The 25043-nt window shown below is 35.5% G+C and overlaps 2 protein-coding genes and 1 long non-coding RNA gene across 6 annotated transcripts in view; 2 read left to right on the top strand and 1 right to left on the bottom strand.

Annotated features, from left to right (window-relative positions):
* The window catches only part of ADAM28 (ADAM metallopeptidase domain 28), a 62056-nt gene extending 47103 nt beyond the window's left edge, over positions 1-14953 (top strand). For both annotated transcript variants that reach the window (XM_017338045.3, XM_051832121.2), the window contains 9 exons: positions 2873-3032; positions 6572-6652; positions 6964-7042; positions 8648-8753; positions 9711-9789; positions 10847-10912; positions 12577-12660; positions 13536-13559; positions 14774-14953. In XM_017338045.3, coding sequence (XP_017193534.2) covers positions 2873-3032; positions 6572-6652; positions 6964-7042; positions 8648-8753; positions 9711-9789; positions 10847-10912; positions 12577-12660; positions 13536-13559; positions 14774-14794 — 700 coding nt within the window. In that variant the 3' untranslated portion in view covers positions 14795-14953. The remainder of the gene's footprint in view (positions 1-2872; positions 3033-6571; positions 6653-6963; positions 7043-8647; positions 8754-9710; positions 9790-10846; positions 10913-12576; positions 12661-13535; positions 13560-14773) is intronic.
* Positions 222-25043, bottom strand: part of LOC108175710 (uncharacterized) — a 26634-nt gene continuing 1812 nt past the window's right edge. The window contains exons 2-3 of one of the 2 annotated variants that reach the window (XR_007913874.2): positions 16757-16838; positions 222-1707 (exon numbers count right to left, since the gene is read on the bottom strand). This is a non-coding gene — a long non-coding RNA (uncharacterized lncRNA). Of the gene's footprint in view, positions 1708-5790; positions 5985-16756; positions 16839-25043 lie in introns of those variants that run through there. The other variant, XR_007913875.2, reaches the window with a different exon arrangement.
* ADAMDEC1 (ADAM like decysin 1) overlaps positions 18604-25043 on the top strand; it is a 23959-nt gene continuing 17519 nt past the window's right edge. Inside the window, exons 1-2 of one of the 2 annotated variants that reach the window (XM_008249489.4) lie at positions 18604-20144; positions 22290-22422. In XM_008249489.4, the coding sequence (XP_008247711.3) occupies positions 20106-20144; positions 22290-22422 (172 nt within the window). In that variant the 5' untranslated portion in view covers positions 18604-20105. The remainder of the gene's footprint in view (positions 20145-22289; positions 22423-25043) is intronic. The other variant, XM_070069655.1, reaches the window with a different exon arrangement.

Here is a 25043-nt window from a genome sequence, read left to right as displayed (position 1 = left end):
TTTTTTGTTCCACAGACACATTTCCAGTCCCATATTCTGATTTATGCCTGTTAAAGAGAAAGGGAACTTGGACAAAAGTCTCCTGAAAACATTATTGAGTGTGAGCTGTGTGTCATGCTTCAGGCTAAGTGTTGAGTCGACAGAAGTTACTGAGTCTAAAAACACAATTGGCAAAATCAGGGATCTGGGAAAAATTTATTTGAGCAACAACACATTTTTGTTAACACATGGGATTCTATTGCTGAAGTAATGATCTCTTTCTTCAAGTCCCTCATTGCGGGGGCTTCAGATACTACCAAATACAGACACTGTTAAGTAGAATTAATATTTGGGATGGAATATACAACAAAGTGTTGGCCTGATTGGAAATTTGTCCATGGATTTTATAATATACTATAGTCATTTTTCCAAAAGGTTTTATTTATGAATTTAGAAGTAGAAATATTTATCTACCCAGAGAAATAATCAGTACAATGTTTACATGGTTTTATTTCAACTTGCCACAGACTTTCATAAAAGATATAGAAAGAGAAAAGATGGATCTAAAATGCAGTTATATCCTGTGATCTCTCATTTGTAGAAAATCAGATTCAAAAAGAGATTATTATATTAAAGAAAATACATGAGGGCTGGGAGAAACAAGATGTAGATAATGAGTGAGAAAAGAAAAGTAGCATCGTTGCTTCACTTTACTGCAGTACATGCAAACACCATTGTCCTGTGTAACTGTATAAGCATTGAATAATTTCTATAATTGGAGGCCCATGAATCTAGCTTTCCCCACAGACTGCCCCCTAGTCATTTTTTGATAGTCATTGGATATTGTGGAGAATTAGTTCCAAATCCCTTGTGCAATAGGGCCATCGTTATATTGCTCTACCTTAATGATTTGAGAAAAACATCATCATAAGTTTGGAGAAATGTATGCCTATCTGACTTCTTGATCATAGTCTCTGCAGCTGCCATAGATATCAGAAAAGTCAGATTCTGTCACTTTTTTTATTAACAGGCAAAGTTAGACAGAGAGACAGAGACAGAGAGAAAGGTCTTCCTTCCGTTGGTTCACCCCACAAATGGCCGCTACATCCGGTGCTGTGCTGATCCGAAGCCAGGAGCCAGGTGCTTCCTCCTGGTCTCCCGTGCGAATGGTTTTCATACCTCTCCTCTGAATCCTGCATAAAGCAGTTGACGCTGATTCTATAGGCTAACCTCATTTTCCTTGGTGGAAAATGAATGGCTATGCTGAGGGTTGAGTCATTTAATTTGGAGATACACGGAAAGAGTGACCCATCTGATTTTTTTTTATTCTTTAAAGATTACTTTATTTATTTGAAAGAGTTTCACAGAGAGAGAGAGAGAAGAAGAGGCAGAGGCAGAGGCAGAGATATATAGAGAGAAACACATCTTCCATCTGCTGGTTCACTCCCCAGATGACCATAACAGGCCGGAGCTGTGCTGATCCAAAGCCAGGAGCCAGGGGCTTCTTCTGGGTCTCTCATGTGGGTGCTGGGACCCAAGGACTTGGGCTATCTTCCACTGCTTTCCCAGGCGATAGCAGAGAGCTGGATCGGAAACGGAGCAGCCAGGACTCGAATCGACCCCCATATGTGATGCTGGCACTGCAAGCGGCAGCTTTACCCACTATGCCATAGTGCTGGCCCCGACCCATTTGATGTCTTGCAGTGTTCACAGAGGCTCAGCCCTATACTGACAAAATTACAGTTGAGAGTCAGGTTTTATCTCTTGAATTATTCTGCAGCAAGCATCAAAACAAATATGTAACTTTACTGAAATGAGATAGAAACTGGTTTCTTAGCTGCCTCCATGAATTTAAGAATCTATCTTCTTTATATCTTTTAGCTCTTTCTTTTTTTTTATTTTTAACTTTTATTTAATGAATATAATTTCCAAAGTACAGCTTATGGATTACAATGGCTTCCCCCCCCCATAACGTCCCTCCCACCCACAACCCTCCCCTTTCCCACTCCCTCTCCCCTTCCATTCACATCAAGATTCATTTTCGATTCTCTTTATATACAGAAGATCAGTTTAGTGTACATTAAGTAAAGATTCCAACAGTTTTCTGCCACACAGAAACATAAAGTGAAAAATACTGTTTGAGTACTAGTTATAGCATTAAATCTCAATGTACAGCACACTAAGGACAGAGATCCTAAATGAGGAGTAAGTGCACATTGACTCCTGTTGTTGACTTAACAAATTGACACTCTTGTTTATGGCATCAGTAATCACCCTAGGCTCTTGTCATGAGCTGCCAAGGCTATGGAAGCCCCCTGAGTTCACCGACTCTGATCACATTTAGACAAGGCCATGGTCAAAGTGGAATTCTCTCCTCCCTTCAGAGAAAGGTACCTCCTTCTTTGATGACCCGTTCTTTCCACAGGGATCTCACTCGCAGAGATCTTTCATTTAGTTTTTTTTTTTTTTTTTTTCCAGAGGGGACCTCTATTCCCAACATTTTTCTCAGTCTATAATGGCTTCTCCTTTTCCAGTTATCACTTTACAATCATCAAAAAGTAGAAAACAATGAGGAACAGGGCATACTTCCTGTTGAAGGTCACCGTCTAGAATTTTCACTTAAGATTCTGTTCCCTTCTTATTAGACAGACTTTATGCACTTGGCAAAAATTAGATATGTAAGAATCCTGGAGATGTTTATTTGTATGACACTGTACTTTGCTAACACTCAGGGGTCCTATTAATGAGCAATAAGGAAAAATAGATATAAAATACAACCGGAAGGAAGTCTCTGCTATAGGGATAACTGTTATTAATTAAATATTGGTCATCATGTAGCTGATTGTATAAACTGTAACTTGAATACTGCAGTAAATTCTGGTGTTTTTCTTAGCGATGCCATGTGCGGAAAATTGTTCTGTGAAGGTGGGTCTGATAATTTGCCCTGGAAAGGAAGTATAGTAACCTTCCTGACATGTAAAACATTTGACCCTGAAGACACAAGTCAAGAAATAGGGATGGTGGCCAATGGAACTAAGTGTGGAAATCACAAGGTAAGTGGGACATCTGGATTTTATTCAAAATGTTTTTTCTCTTTTGCTTTGTTGTTTTGCTTCTCATGTATTCACTAGTTGCTTTGTTTTTCAATTGTTGAGTTCACCATGTTTTGATACCACAATTAGGGACTTGAATTGGGATACTCTGAGAAATTTAAGAAATAACAGTGATAGAGAACATAGCATTCAGCAAGAATACTCATGATTGTTGATATTCGCGAACATTAAGATGGAATTTGGAAATAACTGACTCTCATAAATGTTAGTACAAAAGATGTTGATAGCATATAGCAGAGTATATTTTGCTTCGCTAAACTAAGTCTGAAAAACCAATGAAGTACCAGGGTGTAGGATACTGGGCTGTGGTTAACAGATTATACAATTATAAACAATGTAAGAAAGCAAAAGTACTGCTTAGCCAGGGGTAAGCCATGAGCTTTGATGATCAGGAGGTTCATCACTCATAGAAGACAAGAGTTACCCTAATAATTTCATTACGATATTGATATGGTCTAAGAGCAATAATTTTTTTCTTTGTGGCAAATCCATCCCCAAAATATCTTATTTACTTACCCCTTTTTAGCTATTTAAATATAAATTCATTCACTAATGAATATCTAATTATGCTTCAATGTTGACATTACTGGTTAAATTAAGTATATATTATTATAGCTTCTAAACCCATGGAGTTAAAAATATAAATTTAGAAATGTTGATAAATACTGCTAATTTCAAATTAAAATGCTGAGCCTTGCTTCAAGTATGTTTAGCTTCCTTCCTTCCTACTCTGTTGCTTAAAATATACTTCAGCATCAAGGATAAGATAATTCATAAACAGAAGTCTTTCATTTGGTTTTCTGGGCTTCTACTTCCTTTAGGCTTTTTAGTCTGATGCTTTTAGAGACATTAAGCCATCATTGCATAAACTTCCCAGAGTCACAGTGCTTGGGTTTATAGAAGGAGAAGGAGGGACACTGGAGGAAGGCAAAATTTAGGAATTTTTGGCTGTTACTATTGCTCATCTCTTCATTATTTGTATGATCACCTCTTCTGAGACATAGTGTGGTTTGAACTTTTTAAAGCAAAAAAAAAAATATTTGGATAAGCATTATCAGTTTTTTGGGGGCTAGTTTAGCTAAAGGAATAAATACCATGAGCACAGTCAATTATCCACCTCCCTTTCCCTTCCCTGCCCACCTCCTGCCCATATATTTGTATAATAAAGGAAGTTATGCATCTTTAGGCTTCTTGTGTGATAATTACACCCTAGAGCCACTTTTAACATCTAATCCCCTCTTGATATTGTCTTAGTTTTGTCATCTTCATCACAGAAGATACAATTTTAAGGCCTTATTTCCTTGTTATATGCTTTGTTTCATAGTATTATTTCTGCAAGACCCTCAGTTTCCTTTTATTCTCAATGACAAATTAATCATTCTCACAAATACATAATTTCTTTTTGATTGTGCAATATTTCTTCTCCTAAGACTTCTGCCACATTTGTCTTATCAGTTCAACTGTCCAATAAGTTGGGATAATTTAGGTTATAAAACAAACAAAAACCAGAAAATCATTTGAAATGGACTTTAAAAATTAGGGCACTCATAAGTTCATATATCCATAAATCAGGAAAACAGAAAAACTGCTTGGTTAATTCAGTGGTACAATGTCATCATCAAGCACCCAGGTTCCTTCTGCCTTAGCTTCCTGCTGTCTCCAGGATGCTGATACCCCCATATAGGCCACCATACCAGTGGTCCATGATTGCTACCTACTTTCCAGGTAGGAATGGCAGAGACAGAAATCAGAGGTTTTCCTCACATAATTTGTTGTTTGAAAGGCAAAGTTACAGAGGCAAAGGTAGAGAGAGTGGTAGAGAAGGCTTCCATCTGCTGGTTCACTCCCCAAATGGCCGCAACTGGCAGAGCTGGGCCGATCAGGTGCCTGGGGTTACTTCCAAGTCTCCCATGTAGGTTCAGGGGCCCAAGCACTTGGGCCATCTTCTACTGCTTTCCCAGGCCATAGTAGAGAGCTGGATCGGAAGTGGAGCAGCCAGGACTGGATCCGGCACCCATATTGGATGCCAGCACTGCAGGTGACAGCCAGCCCCATAATTTTTTTTAAGATTAAAAAATAATATTCCTTGAAAGTGCCTTTCCAACCGTCATGAAATCACATTTTATTGCCCAGAATTTTATCAACTACTTATTCCTAAATCAGTATCTGACTAAGGAAAGGAATTACTAGGGTTAACCTTTGTTCTTTAAAATTCCCTCTTGAAACTGCATAGGCCCTGGTCACCCTGTGAAACACAAGAGTGTCCAACATGTTAATAAAGTCAGATAGCTATGGCAACAACACCCACTGCCATGCATGACAAGCAATTTGGAATTGGAATAAAAGCTTCAGTATAGTTGGATCTTTTAGTGGTGCAATTTTCACACTTAGTTGTAGACCTGGGACATTTTATTCATATGAAATCACATTAGGAAGCCTAAATGCCCAAAATAAATAAAAGCAGAGCTACTCAATGGAAAGTGAAGTATGGGAAAGGCAGCCAACTCCAAGTTGGTGCCTTCTTGTGTCTTGTGGAGCATGGTTGTAAAAGTAATGCTTTTGCAATTCATTTATGCATGCGTGAATTCATTTTCTGAATAATATTTAATAAGTACCTATTATGTGTTTAGTAATAGATTGTTAAACTTTGTAAATTTTAGTTATCCAAAATGGTTAGATACTCATTAAATGACAGGCATTCTTTTTCTGAAGATTTATTTAAATATTTGACACACTGAATGGCAGAGAGAATGACAGAAACAGAGAGAGATTTTCCATCTGCTGGTTCACTCCCCAAAAGTCTGAAACTCCTTTGAGGTCTTCCATGTGGATGGCAGGGGTCCAATTACTTGAGGCATCATCTGCTGCTTTCTCGGGTGCATTAGCAGGGATCTGGATCAAAGATAGAATGGCAGGGACTGGAACCAGCACTTTGATATGAGTTGCCAGCATCCATGTTGCAGCTAGACCCACTATACCACAAGGCTGGCCCCCATAGGAGTCCTTTATAATAATAATTAAAGAAAACATTTTCCTTATAAATAACACACAGGAAAATTCGCAATGCTATTTAGAACTACATAGATGATAATTATTTTAATATTGCACATATGATATCATATATGTTCTTTATGTTACGGTTGTTGGAAAGAGCTACCTGGTATGAGTGTTATGTGCAATGCATAGGTCACTGGTAAATGTCAGTAATAATTGTTGGAGTAAAACTAGGGGTTAAGAAAAGAATGAAGTACAAAAAGGAAATCTTTAAAGATGTATTTCTAAATATTTTATCATAAAAATTATGTAGAACCTATCTTCCTAAAAAAAAAAAAAAGCACTGAGACTTCCCTACCAAAAAGATGAGTTTGATAACAATAGTGCTGACTAAAAATATAGGGCTAAATTCCAGACTGTGAATCACTTGTAAGCCTGAAGCATTGGACATTAATGTCAATTCGTGTTTCTCATGTGTCTGTCAGGTTTGCATTAATGCAGAATGTGTGGATGTTGAGAGAGCCTACAAATCAACCAATTGCTCTTCTAAGTGCAAAGGACATGCTGTGAGTTTTGAAAATATGTTTCTGCAAGCTTGCAAAATCTTATATAATTTTAGGTCAATTTTGATGAAGCTAAAATAATATTTTAGTATTATTAGAATTATTGTTTGTCCAAATTATTAAGCTTGTCCATATTTTCAGGAACATGTTTTAACAAGAAATTTCTACCAAGACTTGTTAGTGAAATTCTTATTATGTAGACTCCTGGATATCTGGTGTTGTTCCTGCTTCTGAATGGAGTTTAGTGTGGATGAATAGAGACTTGACCTTTGAGGCAAATCTAAGGGAAACTAACAGGACTGTTGTTGCCGAAGGTGTGTGACCATGAGCTCCAATGTCAATGTAAGGAAGGATGGGTGCCTCCCGACTGTGATGACTCCTCCATGGTCTCCAGTAGGTAACATTATGTTTCTAGCATGAGAAAACTGCTCTCTTCTTCCAAGCTTTTATATATATGACCCCATGTCCTCTTTTCTTTCCCGTTGGAATTTCTGTTCTATAGATCTTAAATCCACATTAGCCCCCTAAATATCTTTAACAATTTTAAACCATATTTCCCACATTCTTGTCTTTACTCTACACACAAAAAGAGTTTCTCAGATTTTTATTTTGTAATGTAACTGTAATTTTCCAATTGTTTTGCTTTTTGATTGTTCCGTTTATTTCAGTCCTAAATCAATGGATAAACAGATTATCTTCATGAAGTATTACTTATTTTTATAGGTTTAATTCTGCTCTCTAAATTGCTCTTTAGGTTGATTCTTTGTTCTTTCACCATGTTGCTTATATTTCAGTGTGCTGTTCTCCTCAATATGTGACCATTAGTTGAATGAGGGATGAGGTTAACTTGGATTGACTTACATTGTTGCTTGTGCTTTTGTATGCTTGTTGTACCCATTGACAGTGTTCCCATTGGGACATCTGACTTTGAGCTCTCTTAGTAAGTAGGCAGGTCTCCCTATAGGCAAAGAGTAAGGATTCCAAGTGGGCTCCTCAACTCCAACCATCATAGTGAGGAGCGCTTTACCCTAAAAAGGCTCTTCATTGCATTGCCTTCCTGAGAGCCGTTTATTCTCAGAACAACTCTGTGCACAGAAATGTGTGTATTTTCTGCAGCTGTGTTCTACAGTGTTCTTCATATATTCTGTGTGTCAAGTTTATCGATTATAATGTACAAATTATACATGTATTTTATTTGTTCTATCAATTGCTGTGCAGAAGTGTTAAAATTCTCCCATTTGTATAATTGTGAATTTGGCTATTACTTCTTCTGGTTCTAATAGTACTTATATAATTTGAGAGCATGTTGCCATCTACATTAGGATTGTTATGTTCCCCATAGTGAATTAACACTTTATCATTATGAAATGATTATGTACATCTCCAGTGGTACTTTTTGCCTTTTAAACTCTATAGCTCCTAGAGTCTAACATAGATGTTCCATATTTCTTTCTTTCTTTGTATTAGTATAATATTGTTCCATACTTTTACTTTCATCCTTTCTCTGAATATTCTTTAAATTTTTCTGATATTTTTAAAGAAAGTTTATAAACAAGAGAATCCATTAATATTATTTATATATGTATTAATCTCATATATTTTCTTAATTATTATTAAGCTAGGTTTCTTAGTCCATTTTAATTTAACATACAATGAATTTAATTTAATGTACCTGAATTTAAATCTGCAATTATATTATTCAATTCCCATTTGTCTTGTTTATTTTATGTTCCTTTACCTCTTCCTTTCTTATAGGAACATGCAATATTTTAATCCTTTCACTTTAATACAATGTTTTACCTGTTTCACATTAAATATCTCTACTAACATAATATTCAAAATCAAAATACATTTCAATCTTACTGGCTATGAGATTTTCTCAGGGGATGCATGTTCTTTAGGGAAACGCTAAGTGAAATTTGTATTCAATGAAAACTAGTGTGGTGTGTGGGTGTGAACTCCTCATCTCTTCAGTAAGCCCTCTTCTCTTTGGTGCAGACTTCTCCATCATCATTGGGGTGCTGTTCCCCTTGGCAGTCATATTTGTGGTGGTTGCCATAGTAGTCCGACACCAAAGTGCCAGAAGAAAGAAGAAAGTTCAGAGGTAAAGGTTCAGTCTTATCTTGCTCTAGGAACTCTTTGATTCCCATTTTACTTTAAATTCAAGGGTATGGCCTCAAATTTAATTTAATTTTACTTAAATATTTAGAAATGCATACAAATATATTCTTCTCAGACCAGAGGATGAGTATCTCTTTTATTGGGAATCCTCATGGTAAGATATGTATTTTGTTTGTTATGAACCACCATACTTGTAGCTAATAATAAGTGTGATATTACCTCATTATTAAAAAACTGTATTATCACAATACAATCCTTAACATTTATTGAGCACTAACTATATGACAAGCGTTGTTCTGAACTCTTTTATATACCATTTTATTTTAAAATAACATCATAAGGTAGTTTATATATACTTATATAAAAATATATTTATACTTAACATACTTAACAAGTAAACGTGTGATTGTATATTAATCCTTAAAACAGTCCTTCAAGTTTGAGGGATATCACACTTTGATGAATGTGAAAACAAGTTTAGAGAGGTTCACAAAAATGTTTACAGTCTTATGAAGTAATTTATACAGCCTTTATCTATACCTTGATCTGTTTATATTAAAATCATTGTCTTGATCCAACAATATCATTTTAGTATCACTAAAGACTGACTTATTTATCTATATGGAGTTTTTAATAAATATTGAATAAACAAAAGAAGTCATTAATGAACCAGCCTCACTTAGATAAAAGTTGGCTTCAACACTATTATTACTAGGAATGAGGGCTCTGTTCAGAATTAAAAAGAAAACTATGGGTAGTGATTACGAATTACAGGACAATGAAGGCACCTAATAGGGAACTAAAAGCTTTCTTAGGCAGAAGAAAACCCAGTCAGCAACCAAAGATTTAACAGTGAGAAAGGAAGTTGGTCATCTTCTATTGAGTTTCCTGTAATGCTAAAGGAACTAAGTAAATTTATATGACATATTTTCACTGACAGGCCACTATCTACCATTGGCAAAAAGCCACACAAACAGAAGAAGAAACCCCAAATGGCAAAGGCTATTCAACCTCAAGAGGTGAGCTACAGATTGGCCTGTGTCTGCCACAGTACCAGTGTGAAATTTCAACCCTCATACACTGCAGTGTTTTACATGTCCATTCTGTTTGTTTTCTATATACAAGGATGATTGGCTCTGTAATAGCACATTCAAAAAATTCTCCTTGTTAAATGCAAAAGAGAATTCTAAAACAAACAAACAAGCAAACATTAACAGCAAAAAATGTAGAGACTACTTTGCGGGGATTCATGAAATGCCAAAGAATAAAGAAAACAGATGCCAGCATTGTTGCATGGTGGATAAACCTGCTACCTGCAATTCTTACATCCCCTGTGTGTCAGTTTGTGTCCCAGCTGCTCCACTTCCAATCTAGCTCCCTGCTAATGGCCTGAGAAAGCAGCTGAAGATGGTGCAAGTTCTGGGCACCTGCCACACATGTAGGAGACTTGGAAGAAGCTCTTGGCTCCTGTTTCAAGCCATTGTGGCCATTTGGACAGTGAATCAATGGATGGAAGATTGATCTCTCTCTCTCTGTTCCTCTCTCTCTCTCTCTCTCTCTCTCTCTCTCTCTCTCTTCCCCCCTGACACCTCTGTGTGTGTGTGTGTGTCCATTTCTCTATTAAGTCTTTCAAATAAAAAATAAATAAATCTTAAAAAAAGAATGAAGAAAACAAGGTCCCATTCAGATGCTGGTCTTCAATTTTTATCTCTGCCTGTCTTTCTGTTTCTCATGCTCTGTTTCATTCAGTGAACTTCTCAATAGATACATGCTATCTAAATTTGTACTGTAATGTATGTAATGTGTATAACCCTTTATACTCTATCATTACCTGCAAGTTTTAAAGATTTTAATTGAAGGTTGTTAATGAAAATGATGCTGGTAATAGTATTTCTGATGAAGACTTTTCCTTTCTGCTTCAGGGAAGTATTTCTATGGAATGCACCAGTAATGTCTTGTCTGGTCTCTTGGTATCAGCTTAATGCCAAGCCCCCAAGCCTTGAAAAAACTGCTTACTTGGAAGCTGTATTTAGGAAAATAATGATTTCATTGTAAACTATTATTTCTTCTTTTTAGATGAGTCAGATGAAGCTCCATGTGTCTGAGCTGCCTCTAGAAAGCAATGAGCCTCCAGCTTCTTTTGTGAGTTGGCAACTTTTCCCATCACCCAAGTTCATATTTAAGGAAATACTAGTAAGACATATAACTCACATTGTCCAATTTTTTCTTCAGAAACATGTAGAATATAAAATATTAAGTCTTTTAGAACATTTTAAAAATATTTTGTATTTATATAAGTTGAACAAATTTCATATTTCATACATACAGATTTAGGAACATTGTGATACTACCTATCCTACCCTCCCTCCTGCCTATGCTCTTACCCATACTCCTCCCTCCTTTCTTATTCTTTCTTTTAATTTTTATGATATACTTTCAGCTTATTGATAATCATAAGCTTAACCCTTCACTAAGTAAAGAATTCAACAAATAATGAGGACAAAATACAAAAAAAAAATACTATTCCTGAACAGAGAAGGGCTGAAAACAATAATCAAATTGCAAAACGTTCATTTCACTCATATACATTACATTTTTTGTACTCTATTAGTTACCACAGATCAGGGAAAACGTATGATACTTGCCTTTTGGGGACTGGCTTATTTCACTAAGTAAAATGGTTTCCAGTTGCATCCATTTTATTGGCGAAGACAGGATTTCATTCCTTTTTGAAAATATAAACTGTGGGGGCTGGCGCTGTGGCGCAGTGAGTTAACATCCTGGCCTGAAGTGCTGGCATCCATTATGGGTGCCAGTTCAAGACTCGGCTGGCTCCATTTCTGATCCAGCTCTCCACTGTGGCCTGGTAAAGCAGTAGAAGATGGCACAAGTCTTTGGGCCCCTGCATCCATGTGGGAGACCTGGAGGAAGCTCCTGGTTCCTGGCTTTGGATCGGCACAGCTCCGGCCGTTGTGGGCAATTGAGGAGTGAACCATTGGATGGAAAACCTCACTCTCTCTCTCTCTCTCTGTGTGTGTAACTCTGACTTTCAAATAAACAAATAAATCTCATATATATATATGTGTGTGTACATATATATATATATATATATATATATAAACTGTGAGAATACATGCTTCTCTATTTACTATTAAATTTAGCCCATAACCTTCAACCTTATGGCTAGGAAATGGATATCTTTTTAGAAAAAAAGATAGAGTGCCACTGTTTTTACAGTTCAAGCTGAATAACAAAAATTCCATGGGAGGCTTAAGCAATAAACATTTATTTCTCATCATTCTGGATGCTGGCAATTCCAAGTTAAAGACACTGGCAGATCTAATGTCCAGTGAGGTCTGCTGTGAGAAAGAGAAAAAGAGAGAAAGAGAGGAAAGAAAGAAAGAAAGAAAGAAAGAGAGAAAGAGAGGAAAGAGAGAGAGAATGCTCTCTGTGTATCTTCTTATAAGGACATTAATCCTGTCATGAGAGCTCTACCCTCAAGATCTAACTACCTTTGCAAGATGCCACCTTCAAATACCATCACGCTGGAGATTAGGCTTTCAGCTTATGAACTTTTAGAGATGCACAGTCCACAGTAATCATCATCCTCACATATTTATTGACACTGGACTTGTATATGAAGTTTTTTGTGCACCTAAATGAAATAAATCATGCTTATGGATGTAGAATATCCTCCTGGGCAGGATCATATCTTCATTTCTGAAAATGACTTAAGCCTTTTCACTAATCACACCTGTTTACAAGATGTCATCTTTGATTTTAATTTTTTTTTGTCTTCTTACTAGCTGATTACCAAGCCAGATTTTCCACCACCACCAATTCCTACATCTATATCATCTTCTTTCCTTGTAAATATCAGCCGGCCACTGGTGAGTTTTTCAGTATCTCTGCCCAGTAAGAACACTGTTTCTAAATCTGTTTTTTTTTTTTAATTTTTTATCAAGACTGGTGTTCCTGAGGCTAATGTGATATCTGAAAGCACATTTGTTTTAGAGGATCTGAGAAAGCAAAGCCTACCAAATATCTTTAAATCGCCGTGTGCATTGCTTTTGTATTATGAAAAATAGTTCTACTTCCATGTAATTGTTGAGAAAGTATAAATAGTTCTATTTGAAGTTAATGTCACCTCCAAAGGATCATTTTAGATGTTTATTTTGGAGGATATAAAATTTTATTATAACTTACACGTACTTCCTTATTTGCTATAAATAAAATAGGACTATGTTATAGTTTTCAGTAGGGGGTAGAGAATGAAATGGAAACCACATCTAGGAAAACCTGGAATAAAAACATGGTACTCATGAAGAAAGAAGTAGAATTCACTTACTAAAAAATAGTTTTTGAGCATGGTTCTTCATACTTGGTACTCTTTTGTGTGTAAATAAGAAAGAACTAATAATTTTACATTTTTAGTGAGGGAACAATTTATATACACAAGGAGCATTTAATTATTCAAATATCATTTGTGCCAATGTGAGTGATACCAATGAGATAAACATGATAAGGAGGGAATGAATGTCTTCAGAGTTTTAATAAAACAAGATCCATTGATTGAACAGAGGGAATTTGAACTACATCTTGAAAGTTGGGTAGGATTCAAATGAGTAAAGAGGTGTGGAGTACTTTCATTAAGGAAAGAAGCATAACTAAGGTGGAAAAACATAGCATTTCTAATGCCCCAATATTATGTTTGTATCTAATATAGCATAAAGATATAAAAGCACTTTCTTTTACTTTTTTAAAGGATAAAACAAAGCCTGCACATAAGGTAAGATCCATACTCCAATTATTATAATCTTCTAGCTTGCTTACAAGAGAAATGCCAACCATGTCTTCTTAAAGTATGCAGCTGTGGAAGAATAACACTTGTAGTATGGTGGGATGAGTATTAACATGAATGTCTTGCCCTGAGCTTGGCCACTAGCCAAGAAGAGAGAGCTGGAAGCTATGTCTCAAAAATAATCCCTAAGTATTGTGGGAAAAGAAGATGTATTCCATAAAATATTCACCAATATCTCATTACTATTATACTGGTCTCCTATTTTATCCATATTATGCTAATCACCCAGATGTATATTTAGACTCCAGTATGGTATTTTTCTCACTTTTAGTCCCTACATTCCCAAGTTTCTATTCTTTTACTCGATATATTAAGTAACCTATAAAATTTGAAGAGTAACTTTAGAGAATTTAATTTTTTAAAAAAATTATTTATTTGAAAGGCAGAGCTACAGAGAGGGAACAATTGAAGGAGAAAGAGATTTTCCATATGCTGGTTCATTTCTCAAATGGCTCCAATGGCCAGGCCAAAGCTGGGAGCCAAGAACTCTATCCAGGCCTCCCACAAGGGTGACAGGAGCCGTGGTTATTGGTTTCATCTTCTGCTGAGTTCCCAAATGCACTAGTAGGTCCCTGATTGGAAGCCAGTTAGCTGAGAGTTGACCCAGCATGAATCCCAGTATTGCCAGTATTGTAAGTGGAAACAAAACAATGCACAGCAGCACAACACAGGCCCCCTGAGTGTTTTTTTTGTTTTGTTTTGTTTTGTTTTTTTGACAGGCAGAGTGGATTTTGAGAGAGAGAGACAGAGAGAAAGGTTTTCCTTTGCCATTGGTTCACCCCCCAATGGCCGCCGCGGCTGGTGCGCTGCGGCCGGCGCACCATGCTGATCCGAAGGCAGGAGCCAGGTGCTTCTCCTGGTCTCCCATGGGGTGCAGGGCCCAAGCACTTGGGCCATCCTCCACTGCACTCCCTGGCCACAGCAGAGAGCTGGCCTGGAAGAGGGGCAACCGGGACAGAATCCGGCACCCTGACCGGGACTAGAACCCGGTGTGCCGGTGCCGCAAGGCAGAGGATTAGCCTAGTGAGCCGCGGTGCTGGCCTGCCCCCTGAGTTTAATTCCTTAATATTTCAAAATTACCTACTAAGGAATATCTAAATTGTCAGGAAACCTTAATAATCTGAGACTGTTGTCTTTTTTAGGATTCAAATCCAAAAGTCTGAAGCACCAGGTGAATGGGTAAATGTTCAATTCGGATGACTGGACAATCTGGATGAAAGAAATATATGTGCTTCTCATGACTCTTTGCTTTTGACATGCAAGGAGGTTAACATTTTTTTATTCTTGTATTTGGAAGAAATTAAACACATGTTTTACAGTGATATGCTCTTAAGAATCTATATGAATTTTAAAAATCTATTCTCCAAAATCATGAGAAGTAAGATGATTAAATCTCTAATAGGTAATTTCCGTAGATACTCTCCCCCCTTTTATGTGATGTTGACTAATATTTGTTCAATATTTTGAACACATTGATGTGCTCATTTGATAAGAATAAAATTGTCATCAAAACAAAGAAAAATTATACATTTATTATTAAATGAGTAGTAAGATAGTGATTGTTTTGACTACTAACCTGTCATGTTAGAAATTTCAGTTAAGAACAAAATTATGTAAGTGTTCTATTTTGTATCTTTTTCCTATAATGTCTTTTGAAATTCTTCTTAACTATGGCATTTGTGTTTTTATCCTGTTGAGTAATTGTTATTAATTAAAATGCTTTTATCATACATATTTGTATAATTCAATTACTGTCAGGGTTAAAGAGAACTTAACTTTCAAATAGAGGAAATTTTAGTTAAATAAATTAGTAAAAAAAAAAAACACTAATAATTGCAAACTGATGACCTGTATACCATATTTGGAATGAATATATACTTATTTGATCTGAATGATGTTAGCCATGTAGTATTTTAAATGTTTTGAATGTATTTCCAATATTTAAAAATTGTGAGATCTTTCATAAACATCCAAACTCCAAGCTTTTAAAAATAATCACATGGTTTGTCAACACTGAATACATATTGCCCACCGTAACCATCAGTATACTCGATGGATAGAGGATATGCTACTATTGTCTGACTACCAAATACATCCCTACCTTTCCTTGCTTTCAGATCCCAAATTTTGTTCCACTGTCCTTTTGATCTCAATTTCATATTTTATGTTAATCTCTTATAGTCAAAGTCAATCATAATCATGTTTCTTACCAGTGTTTGAATTGGAGGTGAGTATATAACCCGCATCCCCTTTTACCCTTGTGAGATAAAAGGAGCTATGTTGGGAACTTCTGGGAAGTGTTTTGTTGTTTCTTTTTCTGGATGTTGGCATGTGGCTACCCTACCTAGTACTGCTGGAATCATGATGAAGGCAAGGATTATATGCTGAATAAGAGAGAACAAAAAAGGGGCAGAACTGTGGTGCAGAAGGTTAAAGCCCTGGCCTGCAGTGCCGACATCCCATGTGGATGCCAGTTTGAGTTCTGGCTGCTCCACTTCAGATCCAGCTCCCTGTTGATGAGTCTGGGAAAGCAGTAGATGATGGACCAAGTCCTTGGACTACTGCACCCATGTGGGAGACCCGTAGGAAGCTCCTAGCTCTTGGCTTTGGATGGGCTCAGCTCTGGCCATTGCGGCCATTTGGGGAGTGAACCAGTGGATGGAAGATCTCTCTCTCTCTCTCTCTCTCTCTCTTTCTCTCTCCACCTAGCTCTATAACTTTTTCAAATAATTAATAAAATAAATCTCTGAAAAAGAGGGAGAGCAAAAAGACAAAATGAATGAAACCTTGGTATTGTGAATGATGTTATTGAACTAGTATGTCAACTCCTAGAGTCACCAAACACTTATTTGGGATTTCTGTTATAAATCAATGAACTTCCCTTATTGTTTAAGCCAGTTGAGTTCAGTTTTCAACTACAACCAAAGTGATAACTAATAAAGTACTCATAACTAATAAATGGTACATGCTTTCCACTTTATGATCGTTGCTATTTTTTTTTTATACTTGCCTTGCTTCCCACCTTGACATCATTTCCCTGAATGTATAAATCTTTGTTTTCAAGAGGAGCTTTACCCACAAGAAGTCCTTCTACCTTTGTAGTATAGGGATCTAGATTAACTCACCCTGGACTCAAAAGTAAAATTCAGTTCCCAGCAAATCCAGAGTCCACTTATCAATTAACTCTCCTCATTGGAACCTTTTTCCCTATGGAAAAAAAAAAAAAAAACAAACAACTTTTAAAAGGTAGTTTAATTAACAGGAGTTTAAGAACACCCTGCCTTGACCCAGAAATCCTGTGTCCTTTAAGGCCATAATCTACTCCCGACCAGCATACCAATCTGCTATTTTTGCTTGTTTTCCTTTCTTTTAATTTGTATCCCTACTCATGAATTTGATATATGCTTTTTTTAACACTGATGAAATAAGGAATGATTTAGGAAACATATATGAGACCCTCTGGGTGACTTGAAGTAAATCACTTAACCTCCTTGAGTCATCTATAAAATGATAAGTATAATCTCTGAATAGACTATTTGACTGCTTATATCTATTGCAGTGAAAGCCAAATAAATGTTTTATGTAAAGCTCTTTATATGTGCAAGGCTTACAATAAGTTTGGTCTATTTTATTATTTTATTTTTATTTCTGGTAATGCAATATTTAAACATGTTCCCAAAATAGTAAAAAAAAATACTCTATTATGAAACATTGCAAAATGTCAAGTTGCATACTTTATGGGAACAAAATTCTTTGTAATCAGGATGTTGACCACAAATTCTTCATTTTATGGTCATGAATTAAGTCCTGTTTAGTCATTCCTGAAAATTGTATTTATAAGGCTCCATATATTTGCCATTTTCCATTTCCTCCAGATGTACTGAGTAAACAGTCTTTTCACTGTTATTTCCACAGTTTTAATTTGTATGCTAATATTCAGCTATCTAATACACAGCATCAGAGTCCCAGGCAGAGAATTCAGTTTTCAAATGTCTTTCATGGTATATATGTTCCACAAATGTATTTAAATATCTGTATCTTAAACACATTATGGTCCATCCTCTCAAATATAGAACATATTTGGAAACTTACGTTGAACAATAAATATAACCTATGGTAAAATAGATGGTATGCTTTGCGATTTATTCTTTTGAAAATATTTTTAAATTCATTGTAAAAAAGGCAAAAACTTCAGTTCAAAGACTTTTAGCACTATCTTAAAAGCACGAAGTTCACAACTTGTCAACAACTGTATAGTAATACAATAGAGCTTTTTAGGCAGCAGTGTAATACAGTACACATTACAAGACCATATACATTGCTACAGTGTGCTATTTAGGGGCAGTTATTTTAAAAAAATGTTAGTAAATGCCATAATGAATACATTTCCTATTTTACTTATCATTTATATAGGTAATATTTTTATTCAGTTGAACATTTAGTAAAAATAGACTTTTCTAAAAGTCTTGCATCAGTAGAGAATTCACAATCACACTCTTTTTTTTTCTACAATCTATTCATGGGTTATGACTGTTGATATACCTTCAAAAAATTGTATTCCAAGCTATAGGCACCATGGGGGGAAAGAGACTAAACAAATGTCATTTGAAACTGACGACATTGTTGAAAACACAAGCAAGAGGGTTGTATGATAATGGATTCAACCCAAATAATGAACCTCCCATTCTAAAATGGTTAGATAATAAATGTGTCATTGTTGGAATAGACTTCAATATATGGAACAACTTGACAAAGTTCAACAGTGTTGGAGAAAAAAATAGAGTAGAACCAATGTGCATTAGGTATTAGGTTTCTAAAGCAATTTCAGTCATGGTATGGATAACCATGATAATTGGTTTATAAACATTCAACTTCTATTAGCAGGAAAAATGGTATTGGCTTTTGTTTACTAAAATAATTGACATATATATATATAATAGATGCATGGGTTATTCACAAATTTGTGAATAAGAATGAGCTCATAAATTTGTTAGATTTCAAAAGAGATATCTGCTTAACATATTTGAAATAATGCAATGATAAACCACTAGCAGGAAGAAAGTATAATGCTCTTGGACCTACTGCTGCCTAAGATGAGCACCAATTTGACATGACAAACCATATTATTCTCAAATGGCAAGAATATCAACAATATTAAAACAAGCTACATTCTGCAATAATAAAAACATATGTCAAAAGTGTAATGTAATAATTTCTTTAGAGGTTTTTTCCTCCTTTTCATCAAAAATAATTATTGAATAGACCATGAAAATCACTTCTTTGTATATTGTGTAATGTATGAAAGGATATCATATTTTCCTAATGTTCTGTTCATAGGAAAGTTATATATGTAAAAGAAACTACTTTGTTCCAGTGTTCTATTTACATAACAATGTATAGTTAAGTTCTGAATCATAATAAAGGATGTATAAGCTCTATATTATGATTTATGCTATTTAATGAACTTATGTCAATATCTGTGAAATATACAGGGAACTTTGGATTTAAGGATTAAGGGGCTGTGCTCCTGAAGAATACACAGGAGATATGTGTTCTGTACTTCAAGGGTTAACAAACTGCAACTCTCATCAATTCACCAAATCAGAAGATGTCATCTATGACATTCATATGGTTGCTCATGCTGAACCCTAGTACTCATTTCAGATTCCTCTGCCTCCCTCAATTGCTACATCTAATCAGTCAGCAAGTCTAACAATATTATGAGCTAAATATTCCTCACACATGTATCTTTTTCTTTAGGGTAATCAGTATTGTCTCCCTCCTGTAACTTGACTCCTGCATGTATCATAAGCTTTTTATCACAAACTTATCCCTTTTTATGCAATATTCAAGTCATGAGGAATATATTGTAGTGCAACAAAAAGTATGATTTTCTACATACCTATGGCTTTATTTGACTTTTTTATCTGACATTCCTCAACTACCAAATGATGTTTCCTCTTCTAAAATTATATCTTAACACAATGCACAAACCTCAATCATAATATCTTTCATTTATAAGGCTGTATCTATGTGTATGACTTTATTATTAGAGTTTATGAAGGAATATCTTAATGGCAAGGGTAATATCAGAGTCATCATGAAATACCCAGGAAAAGAGTAGCAATTAGTGTGAACTAAAATTTAATATCTCACTTAATATTTAACTGATACAGTAATATTAACTATATATAAATAAAAATAATTTCCATTTAGCAGATTGAAAGTAGAACTGTCAATAGCAATATTAGATGCCCAAGGATAGTAAAATATTATATTCAACCATTCATTCTTATCCTCAAACAGTACTTTCAGTTAAAGCATCATTAAACAATAGGATGAAAGAGATAAAATCTAAAAAAATATTTTAATGAAATATGAAATATGTTTACTCCAGGAAAACTAAAAGGAAGGATTTACTGAGGAATATGTTTAACAAAGAAGAAAGTTAAACAAATTTTTAAAAAAGGACTGATGCTAAAAGGATCTATTAACAATGAAGTTTATAAGCATGTGAGTATATTCAAACAGCATTATTTGTATAAAAGGCCTAAAATTATTAATGAACAATGGGCATGAAAATCAGGATAAAACTAAAATATTTTATAACAATGTTAAGTGGTAAGGGGTGGCTGGCACCACAGCTCACTAGGCTAATCCTCCACCTGCAGCACCGGCAACCCTGGTTCTAGTCCTGGTTGGGGTGCCAGATTCTGTCTCAGTTGCTCCTCTACCAGTCTAGCTCTCTGCTGTGGCCCGGGAAGGCAGTGGAGGATGGCCCAAGTCCTTGGGCCCTGCACCCGCATGGGAGACCAGGAGGAAGCACCTGGCTCCTGGCTTCGGATCAGCGCAGCACGCCGGCCATAGTGGCCATTTTGGGGGTGAACCAATGGAAGGAAGACCTTTCTCTCTGCCTCTCTCTCTCTCTCACTCTCTAACTCTGCCTGTCAAAATACAAAATAAATAAATAAATAAATAAAGTGGTAAGGGGTACAAGATATATAAAGTCAAACCACTGCAAGTTATTTTATTATTTGATTATAGAAATATTAATTATATATTTATTAAGTTTTACTAGTAACTTGTAAAGGATGTAAATAAAAGTTATTTTTCTGGACCTGCAAATGAAATACAAAAGTATAGAGAAAAAGGTGTTATTTCAAAGGAAAGTATAAAAACAAAAAGAACAGAACTAGAATATTAACTTTAAAATTTGCAATTAGATGCTAGAATATCCCCAAATGCTTTAGCAATATGTATGGTCAGGAATTAGATGGCATAGGTTGTTATACTGAAAAAGTTCTATCATGGACATTCACTTTAGGCATTGATGCTCTGAGAAGCCAAATAATTATACAAAATTATATATAACATATACAAACAAATGAATATTCTAAAGTCCATTAAATGTTGCCTTAATGTGTTTAATATTTTGAAAATGTTTACATTATAGTGCTGTGCAAAAAAATTATGATTCTAAGCCTTCTGTATAATATGATTAATTTTAAAATGTATTAACATTTATTAGTGCATAAAATAGATGAAAGCATTGGTAAAATATTAACAGAAGTTGTTTTGTTTTCTTTTGTTTTTGAGAGGCAGAGTTACAGAAGGACAGGAAAAGAGCTGGAAAGACAGAGAGTTCCCATCCACTGGTTCACTCTCCAAAAGCCCAAGGCTGGGCCAGGGCTAAACACAGGAGCCAGAAACTCGGTCTCCCAAATGTGTGTCAGAGACCTTAGCCATCATCACTGCCTCTTGGGGTCCACATTGGCAGAAAAATGGAGTCAGGTGCTTGGAGATGGGTATTGAACCATGAGATTCCAAAGAAGGATGTGGAAGTCTAGACCAGAGTCTCAATTGGTAGGACAACTACCTAGCCACTGAAGTCATTTTTGAATGTTGAATCATTGAGTGATCCACTTTTTCCTTCTGCATACTTTTTTGACAGTTATATCATAGAATGTATCATTTTGTAATGACAAAATATTTTTCTGAAAATAGAAAAGTATTACTATCTTTCTGAAGCAGAGTCTGTAGCATACTTCAAACATCCTTCCTGTATTATATAATTTAGTTGGGTTTAACGTTGTCAAGATAATTTTATGTTTGTACATTTCTTTACAATTTTTTGTAGATATGTGTGTGTATGTATTTGTAACTGCATACAAATTTTAGAAGATCCCTAAGGAGTTTAATCCCCTTTTTAAATATTAGGAGATTAACATTCAGAAATACTTTCATTATCCTGGAATTTAAGACTTGGCTAGGGGCTTGTTTTTCAGATCCTGTGTTCTCTGTGCCAATTTCACTAAATGTGTGCAAAATTCTGAGATATTTCCTAAATGCTCGAAGCAGTGTATATAGGGGTACAACAATAGTGATGGTTCAGTTTGGGTATGGATATAAATACGCACACAAGCATCTGTCTCAGTTCATACCTTCGTAGCACATACAGCAACACCCAGGACAAGCAGTTGTCCAGATGCAAGTCCTTAATGAGCTATAACCACAGATGTAAATACATTTAATAAATGAGAAACATCCCCATGTCCTTGACACTGCAACTTCTCATCCATTTCCCAAAACCATTAAACACATTACCGAATCTCATGAGAAATGATTGAAGTTTTTATTTTCTGTTTTCAACTTTTAAAGAGTAGAGGGGGAAATAAAACAGCCAGATGGGGCAACTGCCGTTTCATACTCGTCACAATGTTCCAGCCACCTGCAGTAGCCACCATGTTGTGGGCCCTACTTTCTGTGCTCTGGCTCACCGTTCAAACTCAAGGTAAGCACAAATACATTGCTGTTTTTTATAAAAGTTGAATTATCTGATGAATGTTTGAAATACCCTTGTGAAATGACATGTGCTCCCCCGATGCAAACATCATGCCTTCTTGCATTTTGGTATATTCTCTATTTCTCTTTATAAAAGCAAACTGTATGCAGTTGGTCCCCTGTATCCTTGAATTGTGCATCTACTTAGTCAACCAACCTAAGAGCAAAACTATTCAAAAAATAATTACATCTGTATTGAACATATACAGATTTTTCTTGTCATTGTTCTTTAAATACAATATAATAACTAATTACATAGCATTAGGTATCATAAGTAATCTAGAAATTATTTAAAGTATAGGGGAGGATGTACATAGCTTAAATGCAAATATTATGACATTTGATCTAAGAAACTTGAACATACACAAATTTTGCTATTTGATGGGTGTCCTGAAGTCAATCCACTATGGATATTGAGAAATGTTTCTCAATCATCAATCTCTCTGTCATCTATCAACCATTTATCTATCTACAAATTTACAATCTGTATCTATTTCTATATCTATCTAGCCATATAACTTTTTGAGTGAAAATTTTAAATAACAAAACATATACTCTAAAACTTATCATAATCTTTTTCAAATATTATGTATTTTAATGATATCAAATTTTATGTTTGCACAGATTTCAAAAAATAGGTGAACCAAAAATTGCTTAATGTTAGTATCATTACATCTTTTTAATAGTAACTAAATTTTTGTTAACATCTTCATAAATTAAGGCTTTAAGTAATCTGTTATGGGATATTTCATTGAGAAAGCTTTTCAGAAATGGAATGACAGTGTCAAAAGGATTAGTCCTGGGAAAATAACTCTTTATTTGTTTATTGCTGATTGTTCATAGATAAACCTCACAGGCTCAGCCTTCCCTCTTGTTCTTATAAATGATCTGTCTGTGCCAGCTTAGAACCTCCATTAGTCCTCCAGAGATTTTCCACCCTCATTCAAGGACATTAATTGAATAACTTCCCTCTCCTATTTTTTCCTACTGTTTACTAAATCGTTCCCATCAGCATACAAAAATGCTCCCAACTTAAAATGAATATCTTTCTATTTCCTCCTTTGTCAGTTACACTCTATTTTTATTCTTTCAAATCTGCAGCAAAAATCCTCAGAATCGACACGCTCTTTCTCCAGTTGCTCTCTTCTCACTCACGCACATCCTGCTCAGTTTCATTCCCACCTCCCCACTAAGACTCTAGTCTTACGAATCCAGTGGGGTTAAATCCATTGTTCATTTATTTTGGACTTTTTTCCTTTACTTTCTTCCTTCTTTCCATTCCTTTTCTTCTTTCTTTCTTTTCACTCTTTCCTTCCTTCCTTCTGTCTTCTCTTTCTCTCCCCCTCTCCCTTTCTTTCCTTCTTTTTTGTTCTTCCTTTCTCTCCTCCTCCTCATTCTCTCTCCTTTTTGCTTGCTGCGTTGTCATTTTTCACTCAAGTCACCATCATCTCTCTCATAGAATGTTGTAATACCCTATTAAATGATCTAATTCTACTCTTCTTCCTTTACAGGATATTCTCAACAGAGCAGACAGTCATCCTCTTCTGTTAAGATCAGTTTATTCATTTGAAAGGAATAGTGGCACAGAGAGAAGGAGGGAGGGAGGGAGGGGGAGAGAGAGAGAGAAAATCATCTACCCACTGGTTCACTCCCCAAATGCCCAACAACAGCTGGCTTAGACCAAGGCCAGAGTGAGGAGTGAGGAACTCCATCCAGGTCTCTCATATGGGTGACAAGAACCCACATACTTGGGCTTCATCTACTGCTTCCCAGGCACATTACTAGGAAGCAAGATTGCATATGAAGGGCAGCCAGCATTTGAACCAGGCTCTCAGATATAGGTTGCAGGTATCAGAAGTATCCTTGTGACTTCTCTGCTCTGAAGTTTCCGTGGTTTTTCATTATGCCCATAGTAAAAGACAAAGTTTTTAAGAGTCTCTTAGGTCCAGTACAATCTATTCTTTACCATAAGCAATCTACTTGCATCTTTCATTATTCTACTCACTTCACTTCAGCTACGGGCCTTATGGATTCTTAAATACCTTCTCCACGAGAATCCCATATTAGGACATTATTAATGTTTCTTCTGTCTGGAACTTCATGTTCCCAAAGATCATCAGATTCATTGTTTTATCTTTGTGAAATCTTGGCTCAAATTGGACTTTCTCAAAGTGCAACCCAGACTGCCCACTTTAGAATCGCAACACTCACCTCTGCCCAAGTATCCACAATCTCTTTATTCCAATATATTTCATCATCATGGCACTAATCACCTTCTAACTTTTTGATAATTTAAGTGTTGTAACATATATATTGTATATTTTTTTTAAAAATCTAAGATGGTGAGTTGCTTACTGCCTAAAAAAAAGAATATTATATTAGTTTTGTTCTATGTAAAGAAAAACTGGGCAGTGATTTGAGATATTATAGTTAAACAAGAGTATAGTATTGATCCAATTATCTCTATTTCTTAAGTGAAGTAAGTTTTGAGTATTAAGATGTTGAAATTTCACTAGAATGTTTTGACTTTCATTAAAAGGACTCTATCAGATTTGTGTTTTCATTTAAGAA

Source organism: Oryctolagus cuniculus, chromosome 2 (genome assembly GCF_964237555.1).
Source record: "Oryctolagus cuniculus chromosome 2, mOryCun1.1, whole genome shotgun sequence".
NCBI classification, from domain to species: Eukaryota; Metazoa; Chordata; class Mammalia; order Lagomorpha; family Leporidae; genus Oryctolagus; species Oryctolagus cuniculus.
The sequence above is the reverse complement of the archived record's forward strand: the minus strand, read 5'-3'. Positions and strand labels throughout refer to the sequence as shown.